At 46.6% G+C, this 27,996-nt stretch overlaps 1 protein-coding gene across 2 annotated transcripts in view; it reads left to right on the top strand.

Moving 5' to 3' along the window:
- Positions 1-27,996, top strand: part of CACNA1I (calcium voltage-gated channel subunit alpha1 I) — a 721,300-nt gene that overhangs the window by 671,699 nt on the left and 21,605 nt on the right. For both annotated transcript variants that reach the window (XM_056524026.1, XM_056524025.1), the window contains exon 35: positions 12,697-12,813. In XM_056524026.1, coding sequence (XP_056380001.1) covers positions 12,697-12,813 — 117 coding nt within the window. The remainder of the gene's footprint in view (positions 1-12,696; positions 12,814-27,996) is intronic.

The raw sequence follows: 27,996 nt of genomic DNA, 5'->3' as shown, positions 1-27,996 counted from the left end.
AAAAAAAAATGTAAAAAACTACCGTGTTTCTCCGAAAATAAGACCGGGTCTTATATTAATTTTAGTCACAAAAAAAACACTAGGGCAGTAGGGCTTATTTATTTACGGTACGGTATGTACATTGAACAACATGGCGGTTCCACAGTATTTAACTGTATTTACACCCCCCTATTATCATCATGTGATGGGCGCAGCTCTGCCCCCCAATGTCCCCCCCCCCACCGGTTTATCAGCCCAGCGCTGCACCCCACATCGGGGGACTAATCGTATGTCACCCGCGAGTGCAGCTTCTCTCCCCCCTGCCAAATAATTATCAGCCGCTGCGCTGTACTTTGTATTCCTGTTCCCAGGCTGCAAATATTAAAAAACAAACTTTAGCTTACCTTTGTCCTCCGTTCCCCCGTTGCCAAGGAACCAGCCTCACTGTCCTCCCCTGTTCTTGCTGCTTCCAGGTGTTGGGACGTCACAGAGCCTTCAGCCTATCACCGGCCGCAGCGATGTCCCGCCTCGGCCGATGATAGGCTGAGCCGACTGTCATGTAAGAACCCGGCTGGCTTCTTACATCTATAAAGCCGAGCGCTCCGGGTCCCGCCGTCCCTCTGGAGCGCTCGCGACGTTCTGCTGTCAGCAGCGCTCCGGTCTCTGTCTCCGAACACGAGCGCTGCTGTGTCCGTGCCAGTGGGGACGCGATCCGTGTGGCGGGTTATGTCCGCTCGCGGATCGCGACCCGCTCCACTCACCCTCCTGGGCCACACCGCTGTGGGACCGCATCGATCCTGCCACTGCTTCAGTCCTTTTTCTCCGAAGTATGCAGCGTCTTCGAGGAACCGCCCCGGACCTCCTCTGCCGAGACGGCTCTTCTGAATCTCGTCCAAGGGAGCTCTTCTGTGGGCGAATATGCTATCCAGTTTTGCACCCTCGCCTCTGAGCTAGCTTGGAACAACGAGGTTCTCTGCGCAACCTTCAAGAAAGGTTTATCCAGGCACATCAAAGATGTACTGGCCGCATGAGAAATTCCCGCTACCTTGCCTGAACTCATCCAGTTGCCACCCGCATAGACATGCGTTTCACGGAAAGAAAAGGATCTTGCTCACACCAGGCGGTTTCCTCACTCGGCACCTCTCTTCCCGAGTTCTCTGCAACCTACCCCTGTGCCCCGAGGAGGCTATCCAAGTAGACCGGTCTCGCCTGACCCAAGAAGAGAGGTCTCGCCGCAGAAATGGAAATCTGTGCTTGTACTGTGCCAGTACTGAACATTTCCTTGAAGACTGCCCTATTCGTCCTCCACATCAGGGAAACGCACGCACCTAGTTAACGTGGGAGATGCTTTACTAGGTGTGAATTTCTCCTCTTCACGCCTGACTATTCCTGTGTGGATTTCTCCATCCGCTAACTCCTCCTTTTCTGCGGTGGCCTTCCTGGACTCTGGTTCTGCAGGAAACTTTATTGAAGCCTCATTCATCAAGAGATTTAACATTCCAGTTACCCGTCTTATTAAACCCTTCTTTATCTCATCTCACGGAGAGAATCTGGACTGCACCGTGCGTTACCGCACAGAACCCTTACTCATGACCGTTGGAGTTCTCCATCAAGAAAAGATTGAATTCTTTTTTTTGCCGAATTGTACCTCGGACATTTTGCTTGGCTTACCCTGGCTCCAGCTTCACACTCCTACCCTCGACTGGACCACTGGGGACATAAAGTCTTGGGGCGCCTCCTGCCACAAACATTGCCTTAAGTCAGTACCAATCAGCCAAGTCCCCATCACTACTCCATTGCCCGGCCTTCCTAAGGCCTACCAGGACTATGCTGACGTCTAAAAAGCAAGCAGAGTTCTTGCCACCACATAGACCCTACGACTGTCCTATTGATTTGCTCCCTGGTACCGCACCGCCACATGGCAGAATTTATCCTCTCTCCGCTCCAGAAACCAAGGCCATGTCTGAATACATTCAGGAAAATCTTAAGAAAGGTTTTATTAGGAAGTCTTCTTCGCCAGCCGGAGCGGGGTTCTTCCTCGTTGCCAAAAAGGATGGTTCACTATGCCCCTGCATAGAGTATCGTGGCCTCAATAAAATTACGGTAAAAAAACGCTACCCTTTGCCTCTCATCTCTGAGCTCTTTGACCGTCTGCGCGGAGCAAAAGTTTTTACAAAGCTTGACCTCAGGGGCGCCTATAACCTCATCAGAATTCGTGAAGGAGATGAGTGGGAAACCGCTTTTAACACCCGTGATGGCCACCTTGAATATCTTGTCATGCCATTTGGACTTTGCAATGCCCCTGCAGTCTTTCAAGATTTTGTCAACAAAATCTTTCGGGACTTACTGTACACCTGCGTAGTTGTCTATCTAGGTGACATCCTTATTTTTTCCTCCAACCTTGAGGAACACCGGCTCCATGTCCGTCAAGTGCTCCAGCGCCTTCGTGTGAACCATCTTTACGCCAAATTAGAAAAATGCCTGTTTGAACGCAGCTGTCTTCCTTTCCTGGGATACCTGGTCTCTGGACGGGGTCTTCAAATGGATCCTGCCAAGCTCTCTGCGGTCTTGGATTGGCCACGCCCCTCCGGTCTTCGTGCTATCCAGCGCTTCCTCGGATTCGCCAACTACTATCGTCAGTTCATTCCCCACTTCTCCACCATCGTTGCTCCTATTGTGGCACTGACGAAGAAAAACGCGAATCCGAGGTCCTGGCCTTCCCAAGCGGATGAAGCTTTTACTCGCCTTAAGGCCGCCTTCGCTTCTGCACCAGTCTTGTCTAGGCCAGATCCACTGAAGCCTTTCTTCCTTGAGGTTGACACCTCCTCTGTAGGAGGCGGGGCCGTCCTTCTTCAAACCACCAAGGGTAAAAACATCACTTGCGGTTTCTTCTCCAAAACCTTTTCTCCTGAAAAAACTATTCCATAGGAGACCGTGAACTGTTGGCCATCAAGTTGGCACTTGAAGAGTGGAGACATCTCCTGGAAGGGTCCCTTTACCCTATCACCATCTACACTGACCATAAAAATCTGTCCTATCTTCAGTCCGCCCAGCGTTTAAATCCTCGCCAGGCCAGGTGGTCGTTGTTCTTTGCCCGCTTCAATTTTCAAATTCATTTTCGTCCTGCTAACAGGAATGTCAGGGCTGATGCCTTATCACGTTGAACCGATGCCTGCGAAGCCGAGACCCTTCCACAGCACATCATGCCTCGTGAGTGCCTGATCTCTCCAGTTCCTCCAGGAAAAACGTATGTTCCTCCACGTCTTCGCCTCCAGACTCTTAAATGGGGTCATTCCTCCCACCTTGCTGGTCACGCTGGAATTAAAAGAATCCATTCAGTTGATTTCCAGACACTACTGGTGGTCTTCCCTGGAAAAAGATGTGACTGATTTTGTACGGGCCTGTACAGTATGTGCACGTGATAAAACTCCACGTCAGAAGCCTGCAGGTCTTCTCCATCCCTTGCCGGTGCCTGAACAGCCATGGTCCCACATAGCCATGGACTTCATCACGGACCTTCCTTCTTCTCATGGCAACACTGTCATTTGGGTGGTCGTTGATCGTTTTTCCAAAATGGCTCATTTCGTCCCGCTTCCTGGCCTTCCTTCTGCGCACAATTGGCGAAGCATTTTTTTCTGCAGATTTTTCGTCTCCACGAGCTTCCCACGCATATCGTCTCGGATAGAGGTGTTCAATTTATCTCAAAATTTTGGAGAGCACTCTGCACTCAATTAAAGATAAAATTGAATTTCTCGTCCGACTATCACCCTCAATCCAATGGACAAGTGGAGAGAGTGAACCAAATTCTTGGTGACTACCTGCAACATTTTGTCTCCTCCCGTCAAGATGATTGGGTTGACCTGCTGCCCTGGGCCGAATTCTAGTACAATTTCAAGAATTCTGAGTCTTCCGCCAAATCTCAATTTTTTGTAGTGTACGGCCGTCATCCGCTGCCCCCCCTCCCCATTCCCACTTCATCTGGAGTTCCTGCCGTAGATGAATTAACTCAGGACTTCTCATCTATCTGGAAGGAGACTCAAAAGTCGCTCTCACTGGCCTCGTCTCGCATGAAGAGACATGCGGACAAGAAGAAAAGAACTCCTCCTGTTTTTGCTCCTGGTGACAAAGTATGGCTCTCTGCCAAATACATTCGGTTCCGGGTCCCTAGCTACAAGTTGGCTCCTCGTTAACTCGGGCCTTTTAAAATTAATAATCAAATAAATTCTGTCTTCTACAAGCTCCATCTTCCACCCTCCCTTCGTGTTCCTAACTCTTTCCATGTCTCCCTTCTCAAACCCCTTATACTTAACCGTTATTCTCCCAAGGTCACCGCCCCTGCTCCTGTTTCTGGGTCCTCTGATGTCTTCTCTGTGAAAGAGATCCTCGCCTCCAAGGTAATCCTAGGTAAAAAAAAATGTCTTATTGATTGGGAGAATTGTGGTCCCGAGGAGAGGTCATGGGAACCCGAGGCCAATATTCTCGACAAAATGCTAATTCATAAATTTCTGGCTTTCAAAAAGAGGGGGAGACCTAAGGGGGGGGGGGTACTGTAACGCCGAGCACTCCGGGTCCCGCCGTCCCTCCGGAGCGCTCGCGGCGTTCTGCTGTCAGCAGTGCTCCGGTCTCTGTCTCCGACTGCGAGCACTGCTGTGTCCGTGCCGATGGGGACGCGATCCGCGTGGCGGGTTATGTCCGCTCGCGGATCGCGCCCCGCTCCACTCTAAGATTTAAAGGGCAAGTTCACCGTTAATTGGTGCCTGGCCCAATCAGTGTAATAACCACCAAACACTACATAAACCCACTTCCGCTTCCTGTTCACGCCGCAGCAAGTCCATCATAACTTTGCGGCGGGCTCTGGTGAACACCAGTAACTACTTAGAACCGATCCCCCAGTACGACCCGCGCCATCGCCTCTCTGGTCCAGAGGATCCACCTCCAGAGTCCTCACCAGCCGCCAGTTCGGATCCTGACAACATCACAGTGGGCTCAGCCTATCATCGGCCGAGGCGGGACATCGCTGCGGCCGGTGATAGGCTAAAGGCTCTGTGACGTTCCCATCCCCAGGACCGCAGCGAGAACAGCGGAGGACAATGAGGCCGGTTTCTTAGCAACGGGGGAACGGAGGACGAAAGTAAGTTAAAGTTTTGTTTTTTTATATTTGCAGCCCGGGCATTGCCTAGGTCAGTGGTCTTCAACCTGTGGACCTCCAGATGTTGCAAACATTTGCAAAATCTGGAGGTCCGCAAGTTGGAGAACACTGGTCTAGGTCTTATTTCGGGGTAGGGCTTACAAATGGTCTTTAAATTTCATCAGTAACAACATATAAAAAGTTTTTTGATCTGACGGTGCCAATTTAAATGTTCTATTTGTCCCCTGGAACTTTCAAATAACTTTTTTAGCTTATTAAATTCAGAATCAGTATGATCTGGTCACCTAAATCCTGTAGGCAGATCACCCGATGACTACACACTCTTGTCACTGGATTAGTCTGTAGTGAGACGATAAAAAACCTAGAGGAGTTAGAATATTTCCCTATCCTTTCCCCCACTATCAGAGTCATAAGTTTAAGAAGCCTAATATGTCAATGTGTGTATACACTGTCAACTGGGCAGTCGGTGTCACTCAGTTCTCAATGGGTAGAGCGCTCAGACACACTGAGAACTGAGCAGAAATGTCTATGGACATGGTAACAGTCTATGGGCAGTCACCACTGGTCAGATCTTAGGGGAGTATGAACCTGCACACTCTCCACATTGAGGCCTCAGATATCTTATTTTGGACAGTATTTTTGCTAAAGGTGCAAATCTTTGCATCACAGATATTCTCTGTATCAGTTCCACTTCTGGCTTTGACAAAAGTAATGACCCAATAATTCACTGTGCGTGAATCAAGCCTAATAGTGATTGCTTATTTAACTGTTTAGATCTTAATTGACTTAAAACACTTATCCACTATTTACAGTGTAAGATCACTGGGGTGTCTGACCACTGGGACCACCCATCATTTTGAAAACAGGGACCCAAATTTTCTTTTGGGAATGAAGCAGTGGGCCACACATGCACAAAGCTTCTCCATCCACTCGCTATTGGATTGGCAGAGATAGACAAGTGCAGAGCTTGGCTATTTCAGGTGCTCCTATAGGCAATGAATGGAATGATGGTGTGCATGCATGACTCACTACTACATTCCCCGGTTCAAGTTGGGTCCCTGTCCTCAATATCCCAGGGGGGGGTTATGCTCCCCCCCCCCCCTTTTTTTCATCCTTTTATGTCATTGATAACTAGGGCCACATTTAAGTTAATGGCAGATGCAGGTGCTGCACTCATATAAGCGCCAACCAAGGCACTGGACCTCAGTTGACTATGATGAAAAAATTGGCCTGTTGATAGCAAGGCAGCAACACAAATCTGTAAAGTGTCAGCTAAAAAATTCTTGTAAACTTTTTTTTTTTTGACATATGACAGATGTAAAAAGGGAACATTACTTTCTATGACAAATTCCAATTATTTCTATAGGATACATAGAATTCAGGTTTTCGGGTCTTTGAAAGTAGCAAATGACTGTGTAATGACTCCTTGCATAGCAGCCTATCTAGAGCCAAGGTCAGGTTAGTACTCTGCCCTATGACCTCTGGGAAGCCATTCTCAAAGCTTTCTTTGGGAAAGTGTTCCCTGATTTCCCAGGAGAGGGTTTGGCCTTGTTCTTATTGTTAAATATACTTTTCCCACATGAAAGAGTTATAGTTTGGGTGTTTCAGAGTTGGCACCTGATCTATTTAACTATTAGACTAATTGTTCCCTTAGGAAGAAGCATACAACCCCTTTATACCCCTTTATACCGCTGAACCTTGCAATACAAATTGAAATCTCATCTATATATGGCAGCATATAAACACAGAGGGTGGGAATGTCCAGTCATCTCTGATCTCAGCCTCCACTGTGAACATGCAGCTATTTTCTGTCTAGCCATTGTAGGGTTATACTTTTGTTGCCTATATTAAGAAAACCAGAGAGAATCCTGTTGGACCTATACGTTTTCTTTTTATGTTTTTTTGTTGTTGTTTGTTATTTTACAGTTTTAAGTAAAGTTAAATCATTTTGCAATAACACATTCTGCAACTTCCTAGTATGCTTTATGTTTCAGTTCCTTGCCATTTGAAAGATCTCTGTTTGCTGTTAGTGAATTGAAACACTCTTAACATCCAGATTTTATACATTTCTTCTGACACCTGAATGGTGGTTTTGAAAGTGTGAACCTCTTGTTGCTCTCTTTAAGACCTAGACCTGCACCTAAACCTCCACTAATACTATCCTCTAAGACAGTAGTCTCTAAACTGTGGAGCTCAGGATGTTGCAAACCTACAAGTCCTAGAATGTCGCACTGTGCACACGGCAACATTTCTGCACCTGAAACATCTGGCGTGAAAATTTTTATTCAGACCTCCACTAAAAGAATTGACAAAAAAAATGTTCATTTACATTTAGCATGTAAATTTCCTATTTTTAGCGCTCAAAAACATCCCAAAATGGTTATATTGAACTCAGTGAAAAGATTGCTAGTAATTCCCAAAATGTTATGCCTCATAATTCATTGCAAAGCACCCCTTTTTGGTTAATTATGGCTTAAAAGAACTTCAGTTTTTGGAACATTTTTCTTTGACCAGTTTTCATCCTAAAAATGGCTACATAATACATAATAGCAATTTCTTTAAAAAAAAAAAAGACTAAAACATTTTAAAAATGTAACCGCTAATAGAAAACCAAACCTAATGGCATATAAATGGTTACAATTTCCAGCTGTTTTGCATGAAAAACTGAATTACAGATAAAATACAGATAAAAACTGACAGCATGCACATACAGGCCAACAGCTTTTAGTCTCTGCAGGTAAACAAAGCAAACAGATCTGTACAATGTTGAAGGACTGAATTATAAACTATGTTACAACGTTAAATGAAGATTGGCCACTACTCTAAGTTCTAAATAAATTTTTTTTTATATTGTTTAAAATCCATAGAAGGAGCTTGTAATAAAGGCAAAGCATTACACATTAAAGTGACTGTCATTTTAAAATACTTTTGATATGTCATATATTTGATTGGTCATCGTTACCATTTACTTGACACATCCTGCTGCATGTGTCATAAACCAAAAAGAGGTGCATACAGGAGTATTTCAAGGGCACTCCAGAAAAAAAAAAAAAAAAAATATATATATATATATATATATATATATATATGCCACATGTCCTGGATATGTTCTCTGTTAACATCCTGCCTGATATGCATGGATCCTGTGGCCTCTGTTGTCTTTTTTGGCTGCTTGATATTCTTTGACCATCTTCCCCTCCCCTTACCTACAACTTCCAGCAACCATTGCAGCTCTGCTATGCCAGCCCCCTCCCTCCTACTCCGAGCAGCAGAGAGAAGTTCAGTGTCTGATTGGCTGAGGTTGCACACCTCCCAGTTCTAAGCACTAAAGAGAGCATGACTCATCAGTGCAGAACAGAAACAATATGGTCTGTGTCTCCAAGGAGGGTGGGGGCTGCTTTCAGAGAGGGATTTGGACAGAGATAGAGTGGATGGCTGGATGATGTCATTCCTTCACTTCATGCATGACAACCAAAAAAAGGTAAAAAATGCCCTATATATAGTGAAGTAATGATATTTAGGCAATAAAATAGGTTGATGAGGGGGAAAGGATGGGTTTATGGGTTTAGTTCCCCAGGGTACCTCATTAAGGCAGTGTTTCCCAACCAGAGGGCTTCCAGCTGTTGTATTTTTGCAACAGCTGGAGCCACCCCTATTGGGAAACACTGATTTAAGGGAATGCAAACAATGCTTATACAGTCAATTCAGCACCAAATTGGTTTATTGAGCCTTCACTTTTGTGGAATAGAAAGGGTCCATTTTTATTGGGAAGAGTTTTTTTGTGTGTATATTGGTTTTGTATTTGAGTGTTACATTTTTGTCATACTTGTATGTGTTTTTGTAATGGATGCTATCAAATCTGGGTGGGATTATTTATAGCTGAATGCTATTTCGATTAAATGGTGGCCATGCCTAAGGCCATTCCAAAGCTCGTGGGTTTGCCTGTTTTTCCAACCTAATGGTATTCAATGTATAATGCTTTACAAGCTCATTTTATGGATTTTAAAGACTATCGATAAAGGACTATCAAGAAGGGTCAATCTTCATTTATCGGTTGCCTTGGGCCAATGGCAGCTTTGGTTGAGCTGCTGTGCTACACTGCCTATGGTCTTTTATGTAAAAAGTATAATTGCAAAGATACATAATACTGGAAACTTAAACAGCTAAGGTTTATAGCAGTGTTTCCCAACCAGGGTGCCTCTAGCTGTTGCAAAACTACAGCTCCCAGCATGCCCAGACAGCCAAAGGCTGTCTGGGCATGCTGGGAGTTGTAGTTTTGCAACAGCTGGAGGCACCCTGGTTGGGAAACACTGATTTACAGTATAGGCTGTGCCATTTCTCTTCATTCCTCATAGAACATTAGATTGAATGCCGTTCTACTAAAGCAAAAAAAGAGAAAAAAATCCCTGTGTGCACTTAGCCAAACATAACTAATATGCAGAAATGCCTGTAAACCATGGCAACCTCAGATACCGCGGACCAGCGCTCTGCTTTGTGACCTATTACACAAAAAACTATTCAATATTGATACTATGACTGTACAACATGTTTTATACAATTACAGAACACATCTGCTTTCTTTTAATAAAAATGGAAACTTTCATAAAACATTAATTCGATAACATATTATAGTCAGATATAAACAACCTGCATCACAGTTTTTTGCAGCTTTCTCTGCCAGCAACCACATTGGCTGTAGGCTATTTCCCGTCTATGGTCAGTCATGTATAGATACATAACAGTACACTACTCCACCAACCAAGGTGCCTCCAGCTGTTGCTAAACTACAACTCAGCATGCTCGTACAGCCTTCTGCTGTACAGAGCACTGGTGAGACCTCACTGGGGTTATTGGGGGGAGATTTCTCAAAACCTGTCCAGAGGAAAAGTTGTCCAGTTGCCCATAGCAACCAATCAGATTGCTTCTTTCATTTTTAACAAAATGAAAGAAGCGATCTGATTGGTTGCTATGGGCAACTGGGCAACTTTTACTTTGCACAGGTTTTGATAAATCCTCCCCCATTGTGCGCAGTACTGGAGACGATGGGGGAGATTTATCAAAACCTGTGTAGAGGAAGAGTGGGGCAGTTGCCTATGGCAACCAATAAGATCGCTTCTTTCATTTTGAAAGAGGCCTGTAAAAAATTAAAAAAACAATCTAATTGGTTGCTATGGACAACTGCACCGCTCTTCCTCTACACAGGTTTTGATAAATCTCCCCTCATATCTCCAGAAAGTTAAACAGATTTGTAAATTACTACTATTAAAAAATCTTAATCCTTCCAGTACTTATCAGATGCTGTATGCTCCAGGGGAAGTTGTGTGGTTCATTTCAGTCTGACCACAGTGCTCTCTGCTGACACCTCTGTCCATATAAGGAACTGTCCAGAGTAGAAGCAAATCCCCATAGCAAACCTCCTCTGCTCCAGACAGTTCCTGGCATGGACAGAGGTGTCAGCAGAGAGCACTGTGGTCACACAGAAAAGAACAATTCAACTTCCTCTGTAGTATACAGCAGCTGATAAGTACTGGAAGGATTACGATTTGTGAATAGAAGTAATTTACAAACTTCTCTGGCACCAGTTGATTTGAAAAAATAAAAATTCCACCAGAGTACCTCTTAAACATGTATAGAGAAAAGAGGAAACTGAGGGGATATGATAGAAACTTTTTATATGCATAAAGGAAATTAACACGGTAAAGGAGGAGAGGAGGTTTAAAAGAAGAGTTTTATAATAGAGTGGCAAAGATTTCTGCATTAATATCAGGATGGAGATCAGGATGGGTATCAGGGACATTTGAGCAAGTACAAGTACGCCGATATCTGTATCAGTATTGGGATGCCCATAATTAACAACCCCCCTTTATATACACATATACAATGAGGTTGTCAATAACTGATAAGACTGCCTACTGGACACCTAAGACTAGAATGGGCAGTCACTTAAATTAATAAAGTTACTTTAAATTCGAAGGGAACCAAACAGCAGATTTTACCATATATTACACTTGGTAACGTGTATATATATATATATATATATGTTAAAATCTGTATCCTCAACATCCGCGGGGGAACTTTTTGCATTGTGGGATGGTGAGGATATGAAGTCCAGTCGGGTCCAGTCACTTCAGCTGTGGTCCCGTCCCCTCGGCTTGATTGGTGGTGTTATCACTCTGCTCCCTAAGCAGACGGAGCAGAGCAGGGACATAAGCCGAGGGGGCAGACCACAGCTGGGGCGATGGGACTTGGTAAGTATAGCTCCCCACCCAGGGTTTCCAAGGTTTCCAAGCATTATATATGGTAAAATCTATTGCTTGGTTTAATTTAACTTGATAAAAGTTTTACCAATATCTTTTCCCATAAAACTATATAGCAATCTGTTCAGCTCATCCTGTTCCATAATACGATATCTACAACTCAGACAACATATTTAACATGGTTCCCTTTAACAGGTTCCCTTTAATATACAGTAGACTGGCCTAATAGCAGTCAGCTTAGACATATCGTCCAAATATTTTTTATTTTCCCTTGAACTTAAAGTGCAAGGGTTGGATCTTTGGCTGCTGAGCAGAAAGTACCCGCATTATTGCTTGGTATCTAGGTGCAGGAATTTAGCAGCCGATCCAGTCTGGTAATTGGCACTGTCCCAATAGGCATGTTGCACAGGTGTTAAATTTCTAATTGGCCACATTTAGTCCTGTCGTCTTGAAACGCAATAGCGCGGTTTGATTAATGATGTCCATTGAAGAAACACCACAGCAATGTGGAAAGTGAAGGAATAATTGCAATTAACGTTGCAGCAATGTTTATTGATTAGTCCAGCTCCTAGTTCCTAAACATTCGCAGCCACTACGCTCTCCCGGAGATAAACAGTGCTGCAGGTACCAGAATGGGTTTATCTACAAATAACACTACTGGCTTCCATGCATTACTTATGAGTTGTATTGACTTTGTGCACCCTGGGATTAACATATTGGATTAACATAAAATACCTGCTCTCCCATAGACAAAACAGTCGGGGGTGATTTAACTAAAGCTTCTGGAAGCTTAAAGGAGTATTCCAGGAAAACATTTTTTTTTTAAATATATATCAATAGGCTTCAGAAATTTAAACAGATATGTAAATTGCTTCTATTAAAAAATCTTAATCCTTCCAATAATTATCAGCTGCTGAAGTTGAGTTGTTCTTCTGTCTGGCAACAGTGCTCTCTGCTGACATCTCTGCTTGTCTCGGGCACTGCACAGAGTAGAAGAGGTTTGCTATGGGGATTTGCTTCTACTCTGACAGTTCCCGAGACAGGTGTCATCAGAGAGCACTTAGACAGAAAAGAACAACTCAACTTCAGCAGCTCATAAGTACTGAAAGGATTAAGATTTTTTAATAGGAGTAATTACAAATCTGTTTAACTTTCAGGAGCTAGTTGATATATTAAAAAAAAAAAAAGTTTTTTCCTGGAAAACCCCTTTAATTCTCCAATCAGAGAATGTATGCTAAGCAGGACTCAACAAGTGAAATGTATGAATTGGACAACTCAAAAATCCATATCACTAATAATGGTTTTGCTTAGGTCCAGCTGGCAGAAATGGAGGCCTTTTCTTTAACCTCTGACAAGTCCTCTTCAGTATTGACTGATGATCTCAGTTCAGAAGAACAAGGTGTCACAAGTCAGTTAAAGGAAATGAAGGTAAAAGCATATTTTGTTGTAAATGGAATTCTAAGCAGAGAAGATTTGATTTTTTTTCCCATATCCACATAGATAATCTTAGGACCATCAGCACCATCTAGATACCAGCTCATTGTATGTGTTCATTGTATGACTTCATGACATTAATAAATAGATGTTCTTAGAATGGTGCTTCACAGCAGATCAGGACCATTACTGTATAAATGCATGATTTTTATCACTTTATTTAATACTAAAGGGGGTATCTGGCACAGCAAAAATGCAAGGGCTTAAGCTGGCTAAAAAGTAATCAAAATAAGCCACACTCAGCTGCTCGATCCTCCGCTACTTTGAAGGTGCCCAGGCCATCGCTGATTTCTACTTCCTGGTCCCTGTCTCAATACAAGTAAATGCCCACTGAGCCAATTACTGGATGATGTGGTCACTGATCTGATTGGCTAGGTGATAATTAAAGACATGCACCAGAAAATGCAGGAGGTATCGGGCACCACTGGAATGGCAGCAGCGTGGGATCGACCAGGTAAGTATGGCTACTTTTTTATTTGTGCCAGACAACCAATTTAAAAATGTTTTTCATACTATTCATCTAAACTGTTTCTAATGAAGTATACATACGGAATAATACTGTGCCCAACTAGAAAATGTTGTATGGTTTAACTAAAGTCAAATGTGTATGAAGATATTCCAAAGGTCATCCAGCGACACAAGGATAAAGCCTGAGACAGTATGACCATACCGAACGAGAAATGATGACCATTTCCAATGTCATCAATGAAGTATACCTATAGCAAACATCATATTTATTTAATTTTAGATATATTTAAAAAGCAAGAATGCAGAAGATACATTTCATACATTTTTTTTATTTTCAAAAATGTCTACATAGAAAGTAACAGACAGTGTAAGCTTTATACCTTCTTCAATGGGAGTTAATAGTAAAAAGTTAATAGACTAATACAGTCTGTAGGAAGTTATAGAGCAGGAAGTTATAGAGTTGTCCATAGACCAGGTAGTGACAGTGACATATAGAGTATTATCTGTGTGTGTGCAGTGTTGCTTTCCTGCCTATCTTGACCTCTGGCAGCACAAAACAGCTGTCATCTCTGATTAATTTACCCACCCTCTAATGATAAAGAGAAGACTCTGTTGACAATACCAAGTCTACGCAGCAAAGCTGACAAGTGAAGAGCACATGACAGAAATGTCAAACTATTGCACATGCTCTAGTGCCAGTGTAAAAACTGAATTATTATTTTTATATTTGTGGCCAAACAATGTAATGAGAAAATACCATAAAAAATTATTTTGATTAGTAATGTACATTCCCTTTAAAGCCAATACATTTAAGGCTGTTTTAAGTGATATTTACATTGTTGTGTTTTCATGTATTCTACCATAGTGCAGTCATTTACAATGTTCCTTACTGTATACTAATGATACATGCATTATATCTGCAAATAACAGAATACCATCACATTGTGAAATGTCACGTACATCTGACCTTGATTGAGTAAATACATAAAGGTAGACTCATACAGTGCCTTCCATGAGTATTAACTCTATTCCTGTCAAAACTGATATTAATTTAGATTTTATGTATTGACTGTCACGATGCCGGCTGGCAGGAGGTGGATCCTCTGTGCCAGAGAGGGATAGCGAGGACCGTGCTAGTGGACCGGTTCTAAGACACTACAGGTTTTCACCAGAGCCCGCCGCAAAGCGGGATGGTCTTGCTGCGGCGGTAGTGACCAGGTCGTATCCACTAGCAACGGCTCACCTCTCTGGCTGCTGAAGATAGGCGAGGTACAAGGGAGTAGGCAGAAGCAAAGTCGGACGTAGCAGAAGGTCGGGGGCAGGCGGCAAGGTTCGTAGTCAGGGGAGATAGCAAAGTTCTGGTACACAGGGTATAAACACACAAAAACGCTTTCACTAGGCTCTAGGGCAACAAGATCCGGCAAGGAAGTGCAAGGGAGGAGACTAGATATAGCCAGGAAACAGATGGGAACCAATTAAGCTAATTGGGCCAGGCACCAATCATTGGTGCACTGGCCCTTTAAGTCTCAGGGAGCTGGCGCGCGCGCGCCCTAGAGAGCGGAGCCGCGCGCGCCAGCACATGACCGCAGGAGACGGGAACGGGTAAGTGACCTGGGATGCGATTCGCGAGCGGGCGCGTCCCGCTGTGCGAATCGCATCCCCAACGGCCATGACAGGGCAGCGCTCCCGGTCAGCGCTGACCGGGGAGCTGCAGGGAGAAAGGCGCCGTGAGCGCTCCGGGGAGGAGCGGGGACCCGGAGCGCTAGGCGTAACAGTACCCCCCCCCTTAGGTCTCCCCTTCTCTTTATCGGGTAACTGCCTCCCCTGGGATGAGGACACCGGGAAAGGAAGGAGGGATTCCTCAACGGCAGGCAGAACCGCAGGAGTAGGAATGGGGAGAGAGGGCAGAGGGCGAGACCTGGCACGGGGCAGTGTGACACCAGGACGGGGGCCATGGGGTGGCACAGAGGCTTGCCTGACGGGACTGGGAGGGGGGGAGGGGCATTTCCTGTGGCAGGCAGAGTCCTTAATGACCTTAGGGGGACCGGAAACAGGAGGAACCACAGGGTCACGGCAGGGAGTACTGGGAACCGGTTTTAGACAGTTCTTGGAACAAGAGGACCCCCAACTCCTGATCTCCCCAGTGGACCAATCCAGGGTAGGGGAATGAAGTTGAAGCCAGGGAAGTCCAAGGAGAATTTCCGAGGTGCAATTGGGGAGGACCAAAAGTTCAATCCTCTCATGATGAGATCCGATGCTCATAAGAAGGGGCTCCGTGCGGAAACGTATGGTGCAATCCAACTTGGCTCCGTTGACCGCGGAAACGTGGAGTGGCTTGACAAGACGGGTCACCGGAATGCGAAATTTATTCACTAGGGACTCTCGAATAAAATTTCCAGAAGCTCCAGAGTCCAGGCAGGCCACGGCTGAGAGAGAAGAGCTGGCTGAAGCAGAAATCCGCACGGGTACCGTGAGACGTGGAGGAGCAGACTTGGAACCAAGAGACGCCACACCCACGTGAGCTGGGTGCGTGCGTGCGTTTCCCAGGCGTGGAGGACGGATAGGGCAATCCACCAAGAAATGCTCGGTACTGGCACAGTACAGACAAAGATTCTCTTCCTTACGGCGATTCCTCTCTTCCTGGGTCAGGCGAGACTTATCCACTTGCATGGCCTCCTCGGCGGGAGGCCCAGGCGTAGATTGCAACAGATACTGTGGGAGAGGTGCCCAGAGATCTAAGTCTTTTTCCTGGCGGAGCTCTTGGTGTCGCTCAGAAAAACGCATGTCAATGCGGGTAGCTAGATGGATGAGTTCTTGCAGATTGGCAGGAATCTCTCGTGCGGCCAGCACATCCTTGATGCGACTGGATAGGCCTTTTTTGAAGGTCGCGCAGAGTGCCTCATTATTCCAGGATAATTCTGAAGCAAGGGTACGGAACTGTACGGCATACTCGCCAACGGAAGAATTACCCTGGACCAGGTTCAACAGGGCAGTCTCAGCAGAAGAGGCTCGGGCAGGTTCCTCAAAGACACTTCGGATTTCCGAGAAGAAGGAGTGTACGGAGGCAGTGACGGGGTCATTGCGGTCCCAGAGCGGTGTGGCCCAAGACAGAGCTTTTCCAGACAGAAGGCTGACTACGAAAGCCACCTTAGACCTTTCAGTGGGAAACAGGTCCGACATCATCTCCAGGTGCAATGAACATTGCGAAAGAAAGCCACGGCAAAACTTAGAGTCCCCATTAAATTTGTCCGGCAAGGACAGGTGGAGGCTAGGAGTGGCCACTCGCAGCGGAGGAGGTGCAGGAGCTGGCGAAGGAGATGATTGCTGAAGAAGTTGCGAATGTTGGCGCACAATGGTGGACACTTCCGACAGCTGGTGGGTTAGATGGGCGATCTGTCGGGCGATATCAGAGACAACTGGCAGGGGAACCTCAGCGGGATCCATGGCCGGATCTACTGTCACGATGCCGGCTGGCAGGAGGTGGATCCTCTGTGCCAGAGAGGGATAGCGAGGACCGTGCTAGTGGACCGGTTCTAAGACACTACAGGTTTTCACCAGAGCCCGCCGCAAAGCGGGATGGTCTTGCTGCGGCGGTAGTGACCAGGTCGTATCCACTAGCAACGGCTCACCTCTCTGGCTGCTGAAGATAGGCGAGGTACAAGGGAGTAGGCAGAAGCAAAGTCGGACGTAGCAGAAGGTCGGGGGCAGGCGGCAAGGTTCGTAGTCAGGGGAGATAGCAAAGTTCTGGTACACAGGGTATAAACACACAAAAACGCTTTCACTAGGCTCTAGGGCAACAAGATCCGGCAAGGAAGTGCAAGGGAGGAGACTAGATATAGCCAGGAAACAGATGGGAACCAATTAAGCTAATTGGGCCAGGCACCAATCATTGGTGCACTGGCCCTTTAAGTCTCAGGGAGCTGGCGCGCGCGCGCCCTAGAGAGCGGAGCCGCGCGCGCCAGCACATGACCGCAGGAGACGGGAACGGGTAAGTGACCTGGGATGCGATTCGCGAGCGGGCGCGTCCCGCTGTGCGAATCGCATCCCCAACGGCCATGACAGGGCAGCGCTCCCGGTCAGCGCTGACCGGGGAGCTGCAGGGAGAAAGGCGCCGTGAGCGCTCCGGGGAGGAGCGGGGACCCGGAGCGCTAGGCGTAACATTGACCTTGCCATAAATAAGACCCATAAATATAGTCTGGTCAAACCATTTAACTTCTGAAATTACCAAATAAGTTGAATAAGTTCCCCCTGTGTGCAATACACCTGAAAGCCCCCCAAGCTGGCAACATTGCCAAGACAAAGGAGCGGAACAAACAGTACAGAGACAGAGCTGTGAAGCAATATAGATTCTATTCGGAAAAAAAAGCAACAACATATACTGTAGATTGGATTATAAAAGGCTCCCAAACTTTAAACATTCTAAGAAGCACCATTTTATCCACTGAGACAAAATGGAAGAATATGACACAACTACAAATTTGATATGAGAAGATGTCCACCAGAACCTACAGAGTGGGCAATGATTGTGTTATCCAGAGATTCCACAAATATATCAACAATCACACTGAAGAAGCTCCAAAGATCCTGAGTGGAGTTGGAAGTATCTGTCCATAGGACAACAATGTGTCGTACAGCTCACAGAAAGGGGCTTTAATGAAGAGTGTCCAGAAAAAAGCCATTGCTTAAAGGCAAAACATAAGAAAACTTGTTGGAAATTCACCAAACATCAGATGGTGACACTTTCCAATACCTCTACAACACTATTCCATCACAGTGAGGCATGATGTTGAAAGCAACATGCTGTCGGGATGCTTTTCATGAACTCCTTCCCCGTTCAGCAGGATAGGCGGTTTAAGGGGAAATTTTTCAATGTCATGGAATTGCCTGGTCGAAGCTTAGACCGCAGTCCAATTGAGAGTCTGTGACGTGACTTATAGACTGCCAACGCTCATCATATAACTGGAAAGAGTTGGAGTAATTCTGCTTGGAAAAGTTGGCAAAAAACCCCAGTGTCTAGATGTGCTTAGTGAAACAGACAGCAGGTGTGGACCCACCATGTCATCATGACTTTGGGCTAAGACCTTGGTTGTCACCCCTTTACCCCCTCCTATGACTATCTGGACTTGACTGCAAAGGACTACCAGGTTGCTACCTCTGGCCCAGTAGACCAAGAGATGCCAGTGTGAGCCAAAGGCTGTTCAGGCAATAGATGGAGGCACCCTGGTTGGGAAATACTGCAGTAAGCCAATTCAGATATACCCCAAGAGACTTGCATTTATACCTGCAGCAAAAGGTGACTGTACAAAGTATTAAAGGAAAACGGTCATCTGTTCACCCACACTAAGCCCAATTCCAGGTTGTAATGCAGCATAACAAGATATAAAAGCCATGGGGGCCCTGATTTGTGGTGGTTAAGACAGAGGGATAAACTTTTGTTTCCATTTTACATCTTATTCTTGCACATTTATAACACATTTATTTAGGCGCAGTCATTTTCAATCATTTATTCTGTACAGAAAATAAAAATGAAACATATTAGACATGGAAGAATAAAGGGAAGGCAGTATAAAGAAGGAAAGGATAACATATAACTCCGTGGCGAATGACTGGCGATGCGGGGCGGAGGCTCGTGATGCCATGGCCACGCCCTGCTCGTGACGTCACAGCCATGCCCCCTTAATGCAAGTCTATGGGAGGGGGCGTGATGGCTTTCACGCCCCCACCCATAGACTTGCATTTAGGGGGCGTGGCCGTGACGTCATGAGCTTCCAGTGCTGCACCTGACGCTCTAAACCAGGCATAGGCAACCTTTGGCACTGCAGATGTTTTGGACTATATTTCCCATGATGCCTTTACAGCCAAAATGCTGACAAAGCATCATGAGAATTGTAGTCCAAAAATCTGCAGTGCCGGAGGTTGCCTATGCCTGCTCTAAACGAATGCTGGGTGCAGCAGGGAGATCGCAGGGGTCCTATCCTTTGGATAGAGGATAAGATGTCTAGGGGTGGCGGAGTACCGCTTTAATTCAAAATTATAGACTAGGTTGCTTCCTTAAATGGGGTTTCCCAGTTCCAACATTATTTACCACTCCATAAGAATGGCTGTAGATGACAGATTTGCCACGAGCAATCCGTGTGTATGTTTGGTGCTAGTGTGTTATTTTTCTAACCATCACAATCAATGTAAGATTAACACAGTTCACAATTATGGCAAAGGTCGACCGTAACTGAAGGTCATAAGTAATTCACATTTCCAAAAGAACAATCCTTCACTTATTATAAAGAAAATAGGTAATATAGATTTTGTTTCCAGAGAAATATTACATTAGGGTACGAGTCCTGCAGAGCCTGTGTTGTCACAAGATGCAATGTCTGTTCTTAGAAATGTTAAATCATTTATCTTGGGGGATTTTTATTGACAAAGCATTACCAGCTCAATACATGCATAAAACGTATTCCAACAACTGATGGTAGTAAAAGTGTTCCATCCAATCTGTAATTACATCATAATTACAGGCCCATTTTAGGCCTAAATATACTCGTACTGATCGGTTTAGTTAATCTCCCTCCACTTTAAATAACGTCCTTAATCTGTAAACTCTGTGGAAATGTGGGAGAATTTTAACATGAAAAAGCATTATCTTATAATTCAATTTACATCAGTCATTTTTCTAAACACCCAGTGATCTGGAAATTAACATTCAGCCCGCCGCATTGTTCTCTGCTTTAATTGTTGAATACAGCTAAAAATAAACCCCTGTGAGAGATCAAAAAGGTTTCCCCCCCCCCCCTTTCAATCTCCACCAACAATAGTAATCTAGACATTTTATATCACAGGTTTAAAACACTCTAGGAGTCTCCGGCAAATGAGCTGAGCAATGCAAATTTCGTGAGCGATCAGCTTACGTTGCTCCCTGCCGACACCCATCGTTCTGAACATTATGAACGCCATAGACATGACACATCACGAGGGGGTGTGGCGTGACGTCATGACCACATCCGTCCGAACCCAGCATTCTGAACACAATGTTTAGAACTTCATGTGTCTGAAAGGAGCAATGGAGTACCCTTTTAGGATCATACACAGAGCTCAGGTTTAAAGGGGTACTCCGCTCCCCAGCGTCTGGAACATTTAGTTCCGAACGCTGGGTGTGGGCTTCCGTGGTCATCCCGCCCCCTCATAATGTCACGCCCCGCCCTGTGACATCATGCCCCGCCCCCTCAATGCAAGCCTATGGAAGGGGGCGTGACGGCCGCCATGCCCCCTTCCCATAGACTTGCATTGAGGGGAGGGGGCGGGGCATGACCTCACAGTGGTGGGACATGATGTCACGAGGGGGCGGGGTGACCACAGAAGCCCACACCCAGCATTCGGAACTAAATGTTCCAGATGGTGGGGAGCGGAGTACCGTTTTAAAGGAGGCAGTGCTGAGCTGCAGCGTGCATGCCTCCTCCATAGAGGTGTAACTTGTAGGTTCTGGGCCCCGCCGATGCAAAATCCGCAACAAGATCCTCATCTGCCAAATATAATACTGGTTTCTTATAGGGCAGATGTGCTCTGGGGTGGTGGTGAGGCAGATTATAATAAAAGTGAGTGGCGTTGTGTAGGTTGGCAGCACCCATAGCAAGGCAAAGTATTTTCAAGAGTTGGGGTTTAAAAACTTCCATAAATAATACTTCCACACCAGAATGACCTATCACTACTGCAAATAATACCATTATACTGTTATAAAAAAAACTGATCAATATCACCAATAATAACAATATACAAGAATAAATAACTGCGACCCGCCATGACTACTGCCATACCACCACATAGTGACTGGATATTACCACCATACTGATGCTGAATAAAAGCCACTGTGCACAGACCAATATGCCTCCATACAGTGGTAACCCCAGCTCTATACAGGCACTGCAGAACATATAAGAGATTATAGTGCAGTTACATCCTGTGATTTACAGTTGGCATCTTCTTGGCATCATTCTCTTTCCTTTTCTTCTTCTTTATCTGGCTCAGACCCCTCTAAAGACTTCTTCCAACCAAAAATTGTCTCTGTAGAATCTGCTAGACAAATACGTTACATTCCACACCTTTTCAGGACATGCCCAACCGTTTTCAGCACATGCCCAACCCTTTTCAGGACATGCCCAACCGTTCCCCTGCCCTCAGTCCCCCAAATAATGCCACCCTAGGTGCCTTACATAGCACAAGTGAGTAGGAAAGTGGGTTGGTGGGAAAGGGCATTCACTGGCGGCAGGTAGATAATCCCCCCCTCCCCCCTCCCTATTAGGTAGATTCTCTCAGTTGGTAGATAAGTAGGAAATTCCCCCTAATGAGGTAGATGCTCTCAGTAAGTAGGTGGGAGTTTACCTTTCACCTATTAGGTAAAAGCCACCACTAGATAGCTAGGTAGGTAGAAGCCCCCAGTAGGTAGGTAGGTAATTGCCCTCTCCCCTGTGAGGTAGAGGCCCCCAGCAGATATGCAGGCAATTCCCCCATTAGGTAGATGCCCATCAAATAGTTTCCACCAATAAAAATCACACTAACCTTCCATTCTCCCTCATGCTAAGGCCAACCTGCAGGCTCCATCACCTGGAGGGGCAAAGAACTTTCTCCTGAAGGATGTGCGCGATTAATTGACATTATATTGCGTGGCCTGCAGTATTAGCCCTGCACTGCTGTGGTACAGTACAGGAGCAGGAAGTCCTGTTTACCACCAGACTAACTTCTCCTGTACAATTCTGAGTGGCCATGTGCATACCACTTACTTTACATTTAGGCGGCTGTGAGGCCTTAGGCCGCTGATTATCTCAGCTAATTAGAGAGCCCCCTCTGCTCCTCCCTCCATGTCTTGACTAATTGACATATAGGGCTCAGTGCTGTAAAGTACTGTATGCCCAATCAGTGAAGGCAGGGAGGGTGGGGGAAGAAGTAAGCATACATCCTGCAGGCCAGCACTGCCTTCTTGACCCATGAGCCCTGTGCATGATATAAAGCTGACAGATTGCCTTAGGGAGAAGCCATCAATATCAGACCAGCGGGTGTGCTGATACCCGGAGTCTGCCTAAGGGTATGTTCACACTGGCGAAAAATTGGCAAGAAATTCTTGCTTAAAAATTCAGCTGTGGAATTTCAGTTTTTTTTTCGAATAGAATTTGTGTGAAATTCACGCGGAATTCCACACAGATTTTCCTCATGGAATATAGGAGGAAACCGTTTTTTTTTTTTTTTTTTGCTGGACAACCACCAAATAGAATACTACATATATAATTTATTTCTTCTCCTGTACAGTCTGCTGGGGATGATAGTATTCTGGTTCCTCTATCCACACTCCTGTCATTCTTAGGCAGCTTGTACTGTACATGCTGAGATCTCACAGTGATAGAAATGTGCTATTTGACGGCCAGAAGGGAATCGCAATTCTGGCACTACCTGTCTCATTTACGCACACTTATGGGGAAGGTGGTGTCGGCACAGCCAGGGTTCGGCCACCACCCCCTCCCGATGGCACCTGCGGCAGAGAGCCCCTGCCCCTTTTCTAAGAATGATAGGAGTGTGAATACAGTAATCACACTACAATCACCCTCAGACCACCGATGTAGGTCTGGAGGTGACTGCAGTAAAGCACAGCAGAATAGTGACTACAGCTCTCGAGGTGACTAGAGCATAAGAAATTATGCAAAAGCAAAATAGTGAGTTCAGCTCTGGAGGTGACAGGAGGAGAAGATATAATGTACCAACATACTAGTGACTACATCTCTGGAGGTGACAGGAGGAGAAGATATGATGTAACAGCATACTAGTGACTACATCTCTGGAGGTGACAGGAGGAGAAGATATAATGTAACAACATACTAGTGACTACATCTCTGGAGGTGACAGAAGGAGACGATATGATGTAACAGCATACTAGTGACTACATCTCTGGAGGTGACAGGAGGAGACGATATGATGTAACAGCATACTAGTGACTAATTCTCTGGAGGTGACAGGAGGAGAAGATATAATGTAACAGCATACTAGTGACTACATCTCTGGAGGTGACAGGAGGAGAAGATATAATGTAACAGCATACTAGTTGTTACGCCGAGCGCTCCGGGTCCCCGCTCCTCCCCGGAGCGCTCGCTTCACTCTCCCCGCTGCAGCGCTCCGGTCACATCCTCTGACCCGGGGCGCTGCGATTCCGCTGCCAGCCGGGATGCGATTCGCGATGCGGGTAGCGCCCGCTCGCGATGCGCACCCCGGCTCCCGTACCTGACTCGCTCTCCGTCTGTTCTGTCCCGGCGCGCGCGGCCCCGCTCCCTAGGGCGCGCGCGCGCCGGGTCTCTGCGATTTAAAGGGCCACTGCGCCGCTGATTGGCGCAGTGGTTCCAATTAGTGTGTTCACCTGTGCACTTTCCTATATCACCTCACTTCCCCTGCACTCCCTTGCCGGATCTTGTTGCCATTGTGCCAGTGAAAGCGTTCCTTGTGTGTTCCTAGCCTGTGTTCCAGACCTTCTGCCGTTGCCCCTGACTACGATCCTTGCTGCCTGCCCCGACCTTCTGCTACGTCCGACCTTGCTTCTGCCTACTCCCTTGTACCGCGCCTATCTTCAGCAGCCAGAGAGGTGAGCCGTTGCTAGTGGATACGACCTGGTCACTACCGCCGCAGCAAGACCATCCCGCTTTGCGGCGGGCTCTGGTGAAAACCAGTAGTGGCTTAGAACCGGTCCACTAGCACGGTCCACGCCAATCCCTCTCTGGCACAGAGGATCCACTACCTGCCAGCCGGCATCGTGACAGTAGATCCGGCCATGGATCCCGCTGAAGTTCCTCTGCCAGTTGTCGCTGACCTCACCACGGTGGTCGCCCAGCAGTCACAACAGATAGCGCAACAAGGCCAACAGCTGTCTCAACTGACCGTTATGCTACAACAGTTACTACCACAGCTTCAGCAGTCATCTCCTCCGCCAGCTCCTGCACCTCCTCCGCAGCGAGTGGCCGCTCCTGGGCTACGCCTATCCTTGCCGGATAAATTTGATGGGGACTCTAAGTTTTGCCGTGGCTTTCTTTCCCAATGTTCCCTGCATCTGGAGATGATGTCGGACCTGTTTCCCACTGAAAGGTCTAAGGTGGCTTTCGTAGTCAGCCTTCTGTCCGGAAAAGCCCTGTCATGGGCCACACCGCTCTGGGACCGCAATGACCCCGTCACTGCCTCTGTACACTCCTTCTTCTCGGAAATCCGAAGTGTCTTTGAGGAACCTGCCCGAGCCTCTTCTGCTGAGACTGCCCTGTTGAACCTGGTCCAGGGTAATTCTTCCGTTGGCGAGTATGCCGTACAATTCCGTACTCTTGCTTCAGAATTGTCCTGGAATAATGAGGCCCTCTGCGCGACCTTCAAAAAAGGCCTATCCAGCAACATTAAAGATGTTCTGGCCGCACGAGAAATTCCTGCTAATCTACATGAACTTATTCACCTAGCCACTCGCATTGACATGCGTTTTTCCGAAAGGCGTCAGGAACTCCGCCAAGATATGGACTCTGTTCGCACGAGGCGTTTCTTCTCCTCGGCTCCTCTCTCCTCTGGTCCCCTGCAATCTGTTCCTGTGCCTCCCGCCGTGGAGGCTATGCAGGTCGACCGGTCTCGCCTGACACCTCAAGAGAGGACACGACGCCGTATGGAGAACCTCTGCCTGTACTGTGCTAGTACCGAACACTTCCTGAGGGATTGTCCTATCCGTCCTCCCCGCCTGGAAAGACGTACGCTGACTCCGCACAAAGGGGAGACATTCCTTGATGTCTACTCTGCTTCTCCACGTCTTACTGTGCCTGTGCGGATGTCTGCCTCTGCCTTCTCCTTCTCTACTGTGGCCTTCTTGGACTCTGGATCTGCAGGAAATTTTATTTTGGCCTCTCTCGTCAACAGGTTCAACATCCCGGTGACCAGTCTCGCCAGACCCCTCTACATCAATTGTGTAAATAATGAAAGATTGGACTGTACCATACGTTTCCGCACGGAGCCCCTTCTTATGAGCATCGGATCTCATCACGAGAGGATTGAACTTTTGGTCCTCCCCAATTGCACCTCGGAAATTCTCCTTGGACTTCCCTGGCTTCAACTTCATTCCCCAACCCTGGATTGGTCCACTGGGGAGATCAAGAGTTGGGGGTCCTCTTGTTCCAAGAACTGTCTAAAACCGGTTCCCAGTAACCCTTGCCGTAACTCTGTGGTTCCTCCAGTAACCGGTCTCCCTAAGGCCTATATGGACTTCGCGGATGTTTTCTGCAAAAAACAAGCTGAGACTCTACCTCCTCACAGGCCTTATGATTGTCCTATCGACCTCCTCCCGGGCACTACTCCACCCCGGGGCAGAATTTATCCTCTCTCTGCCCCAGAGACTCTTGCCATGTCTGAATACGTCCAGGAGAATCTAAAAAAGGGCTTTATCCGTAAATCCTCCTCTCCTGCCGGAGCCGGATTTTTCTTTGTGTCCAAAAAAGATGGCTCCCTACGTCCTTGCATTGACTACCGCGGTCTTAATAAAATCACGGTTAAGAACCGCTACCCCTTACCCCTCATCTCTGAACTCTTTGATCGCCTCCAAGGTGCCCACATCTTTACTAAATTGGACTTAAGAGGCGCCTATAACCTCATCCGCATCAGAGAGGGGGATGAGTGGAAAACGGCATTTAACACCAGAGATGGACACTTTGAGTATCTGGTCATGCCCTTTGGCCTGTGCAACGCCCCTGCCGTCTTCCAAGACTTTGTCAATGAAATTTTTCGTGATCTGTTATACTCCTGTGTTGTTGTATATCTGGACGATATCCTAATTTTTTCTGCCAATCTAGAAGAACACCGCCAGCATGTCCGTATGGTTCTTCAGAGACTTCGTGACAATCAACTCTATGCCAAAATTGAGAAATGTCTGTTTGAATGCCAATCTCTTCCTTTTCTAGGATATTTGGTCTCTGGCCAGGGACTACAGATGGATCCAGACAAACTCTCTGCCGTCTTAGATTGGCCACGCCCCTCCGGACTCCGTGCTATCCAACGCTTTTTGGGGTTCGCCAATTATTACAGGCAATTTATTCCACATTTTTCTACCATTGTGGCTCCTATCGTGGCGTTAACCAAAAAAAATGCTGATCCCAAGTCCTGGTCTCCTCAAGCAGAAGACGCCTTTAAACGACTCAAGTCTGCCTTTTCTTCGGCTCCCGTCCTCTCCAGACCTGACCCTTCCAAACCCTTCCTATTGGAGGTTGATGCCTCCTCAGTGGGAGCTGGAGCTGTTCTTCTACAAAAAAATTCTTCCGGGCATGCTGTCACTTGTGGTTTTTTCTCTAGGACCTTCTCTCCAGCGGAGAGGAACTACTCCATCGGGGATCGAGAGCTTCTAGCCATTAAATTAGCACTTGAGGAATGGAGGCATCTGCTGGAGGGATCAAGTTTTCCTGTTATTATCTACACCGACCACAAGAACCTCTCCTACCTCCAGTCTGCCCAACGGCTGAATCCTCGCCAGGCCCGGTGGTCTCTGTTCTTTGCCCGATTTAATTTTGAGATTCACTTTCGTCCTGCCGATAAGAACATTAGGGCCGATGCTCTCTCTCGTTCCTCGGATGCCTCAGAAGTTGAACTCTCTCCGCAACACATCATTCCACCTGACTGCCTGATCTCCACTTCTCCTGCCTCCATCAGGCAGACTCCTCCAGGAAAGACCTTTGTTTCTCCACGCCAACGCCTCGGAATCCTCAAATGGGGTCACTCCTCCCATCTCGCAGGTCATGCGGGCATCAAGAAATCTGTGCAACTCATCTCCCGCTTCTATTGGTGGCCGACTCTGGAGACGGATGTTGTGGACTTTGTGCGAGCCTGCACTATCTGTGCCCGGGATAAGACTCCTCGCCAGAAGCCCGCTGGTTTTCTTCATCCTCTGCCTGTCCCCGAACAGCCTTGGTCTCTGATTGGTATGGATTTTATTACTGATTTACCCCCTTCCCGTGGCAACACTGTTATTTGGGTGGTCGTTGATCGATTCTCCAAAATGGCACATTTCATCCCTCTTCCTGGTCTTCCTTCTGCGCCTCAGTTGGCTAAACAATTTTTTGTACACATTTTTCGTCTTCACGGGTTGCCTACGCAGATTGTCTCGGATAGAGGCGTCCAATTCGTGTCTAAATTCTGGAGGGCTCTCTGTAAACAACTCAAGATTAAATTAAATTTTTCTTCTGCATATCATCCCCAGTCCAATGGACAAGTAGAAAGAATTAACCAGATCTTGGGTGATTATTTGCGACATTTTGTTTCCTCCCGCCAGGATGACTGGGCAGATCTCCTCCCATGGGCCGAATTCTCGTATAATTTCAGGGTCTCTGAATCTTCCTCCAAATCCCCATTTTTCGTGGTGTACGGCCGTCACCCTCTTCCCCCCCTCCCTACTCCCTTGCCCTCTGGTCTGCCCGCTGTGGATGAAATTTCTCGTGACCTTTCCATCATATGGAGAGAGACCCAAAATTCTCTCTTACAGGCTTCATCACGCATGAAGAAGTTCGCGGATAAGAAAAGAAGAGCTCCTCCCGTTTTTTCCCCTGGAGACAAGGTATGGCTCTCCGCTAAATATGTCCGCTTCCGTGTCCCTAGCTACAAGTTGGGACCACGCTA

This window comes from Hyla sarda, chromosome 6 (genome assembly GCF_029499605.1).
Source record: "Hyla sarda isolate aHylSar1 chromosome 6, aHylSar1.hap1, whole genome shotgun sequence".
NCBI lineage: Eukaryota > Metazoa > Chordata > Amphibia > Anura > Hylidae > Hyla > Hyla sarda.
Note: the sequence above shows the minus strand (reverse complement) of the source record. Positions and strands in the feature narration are given on the sequence as shown.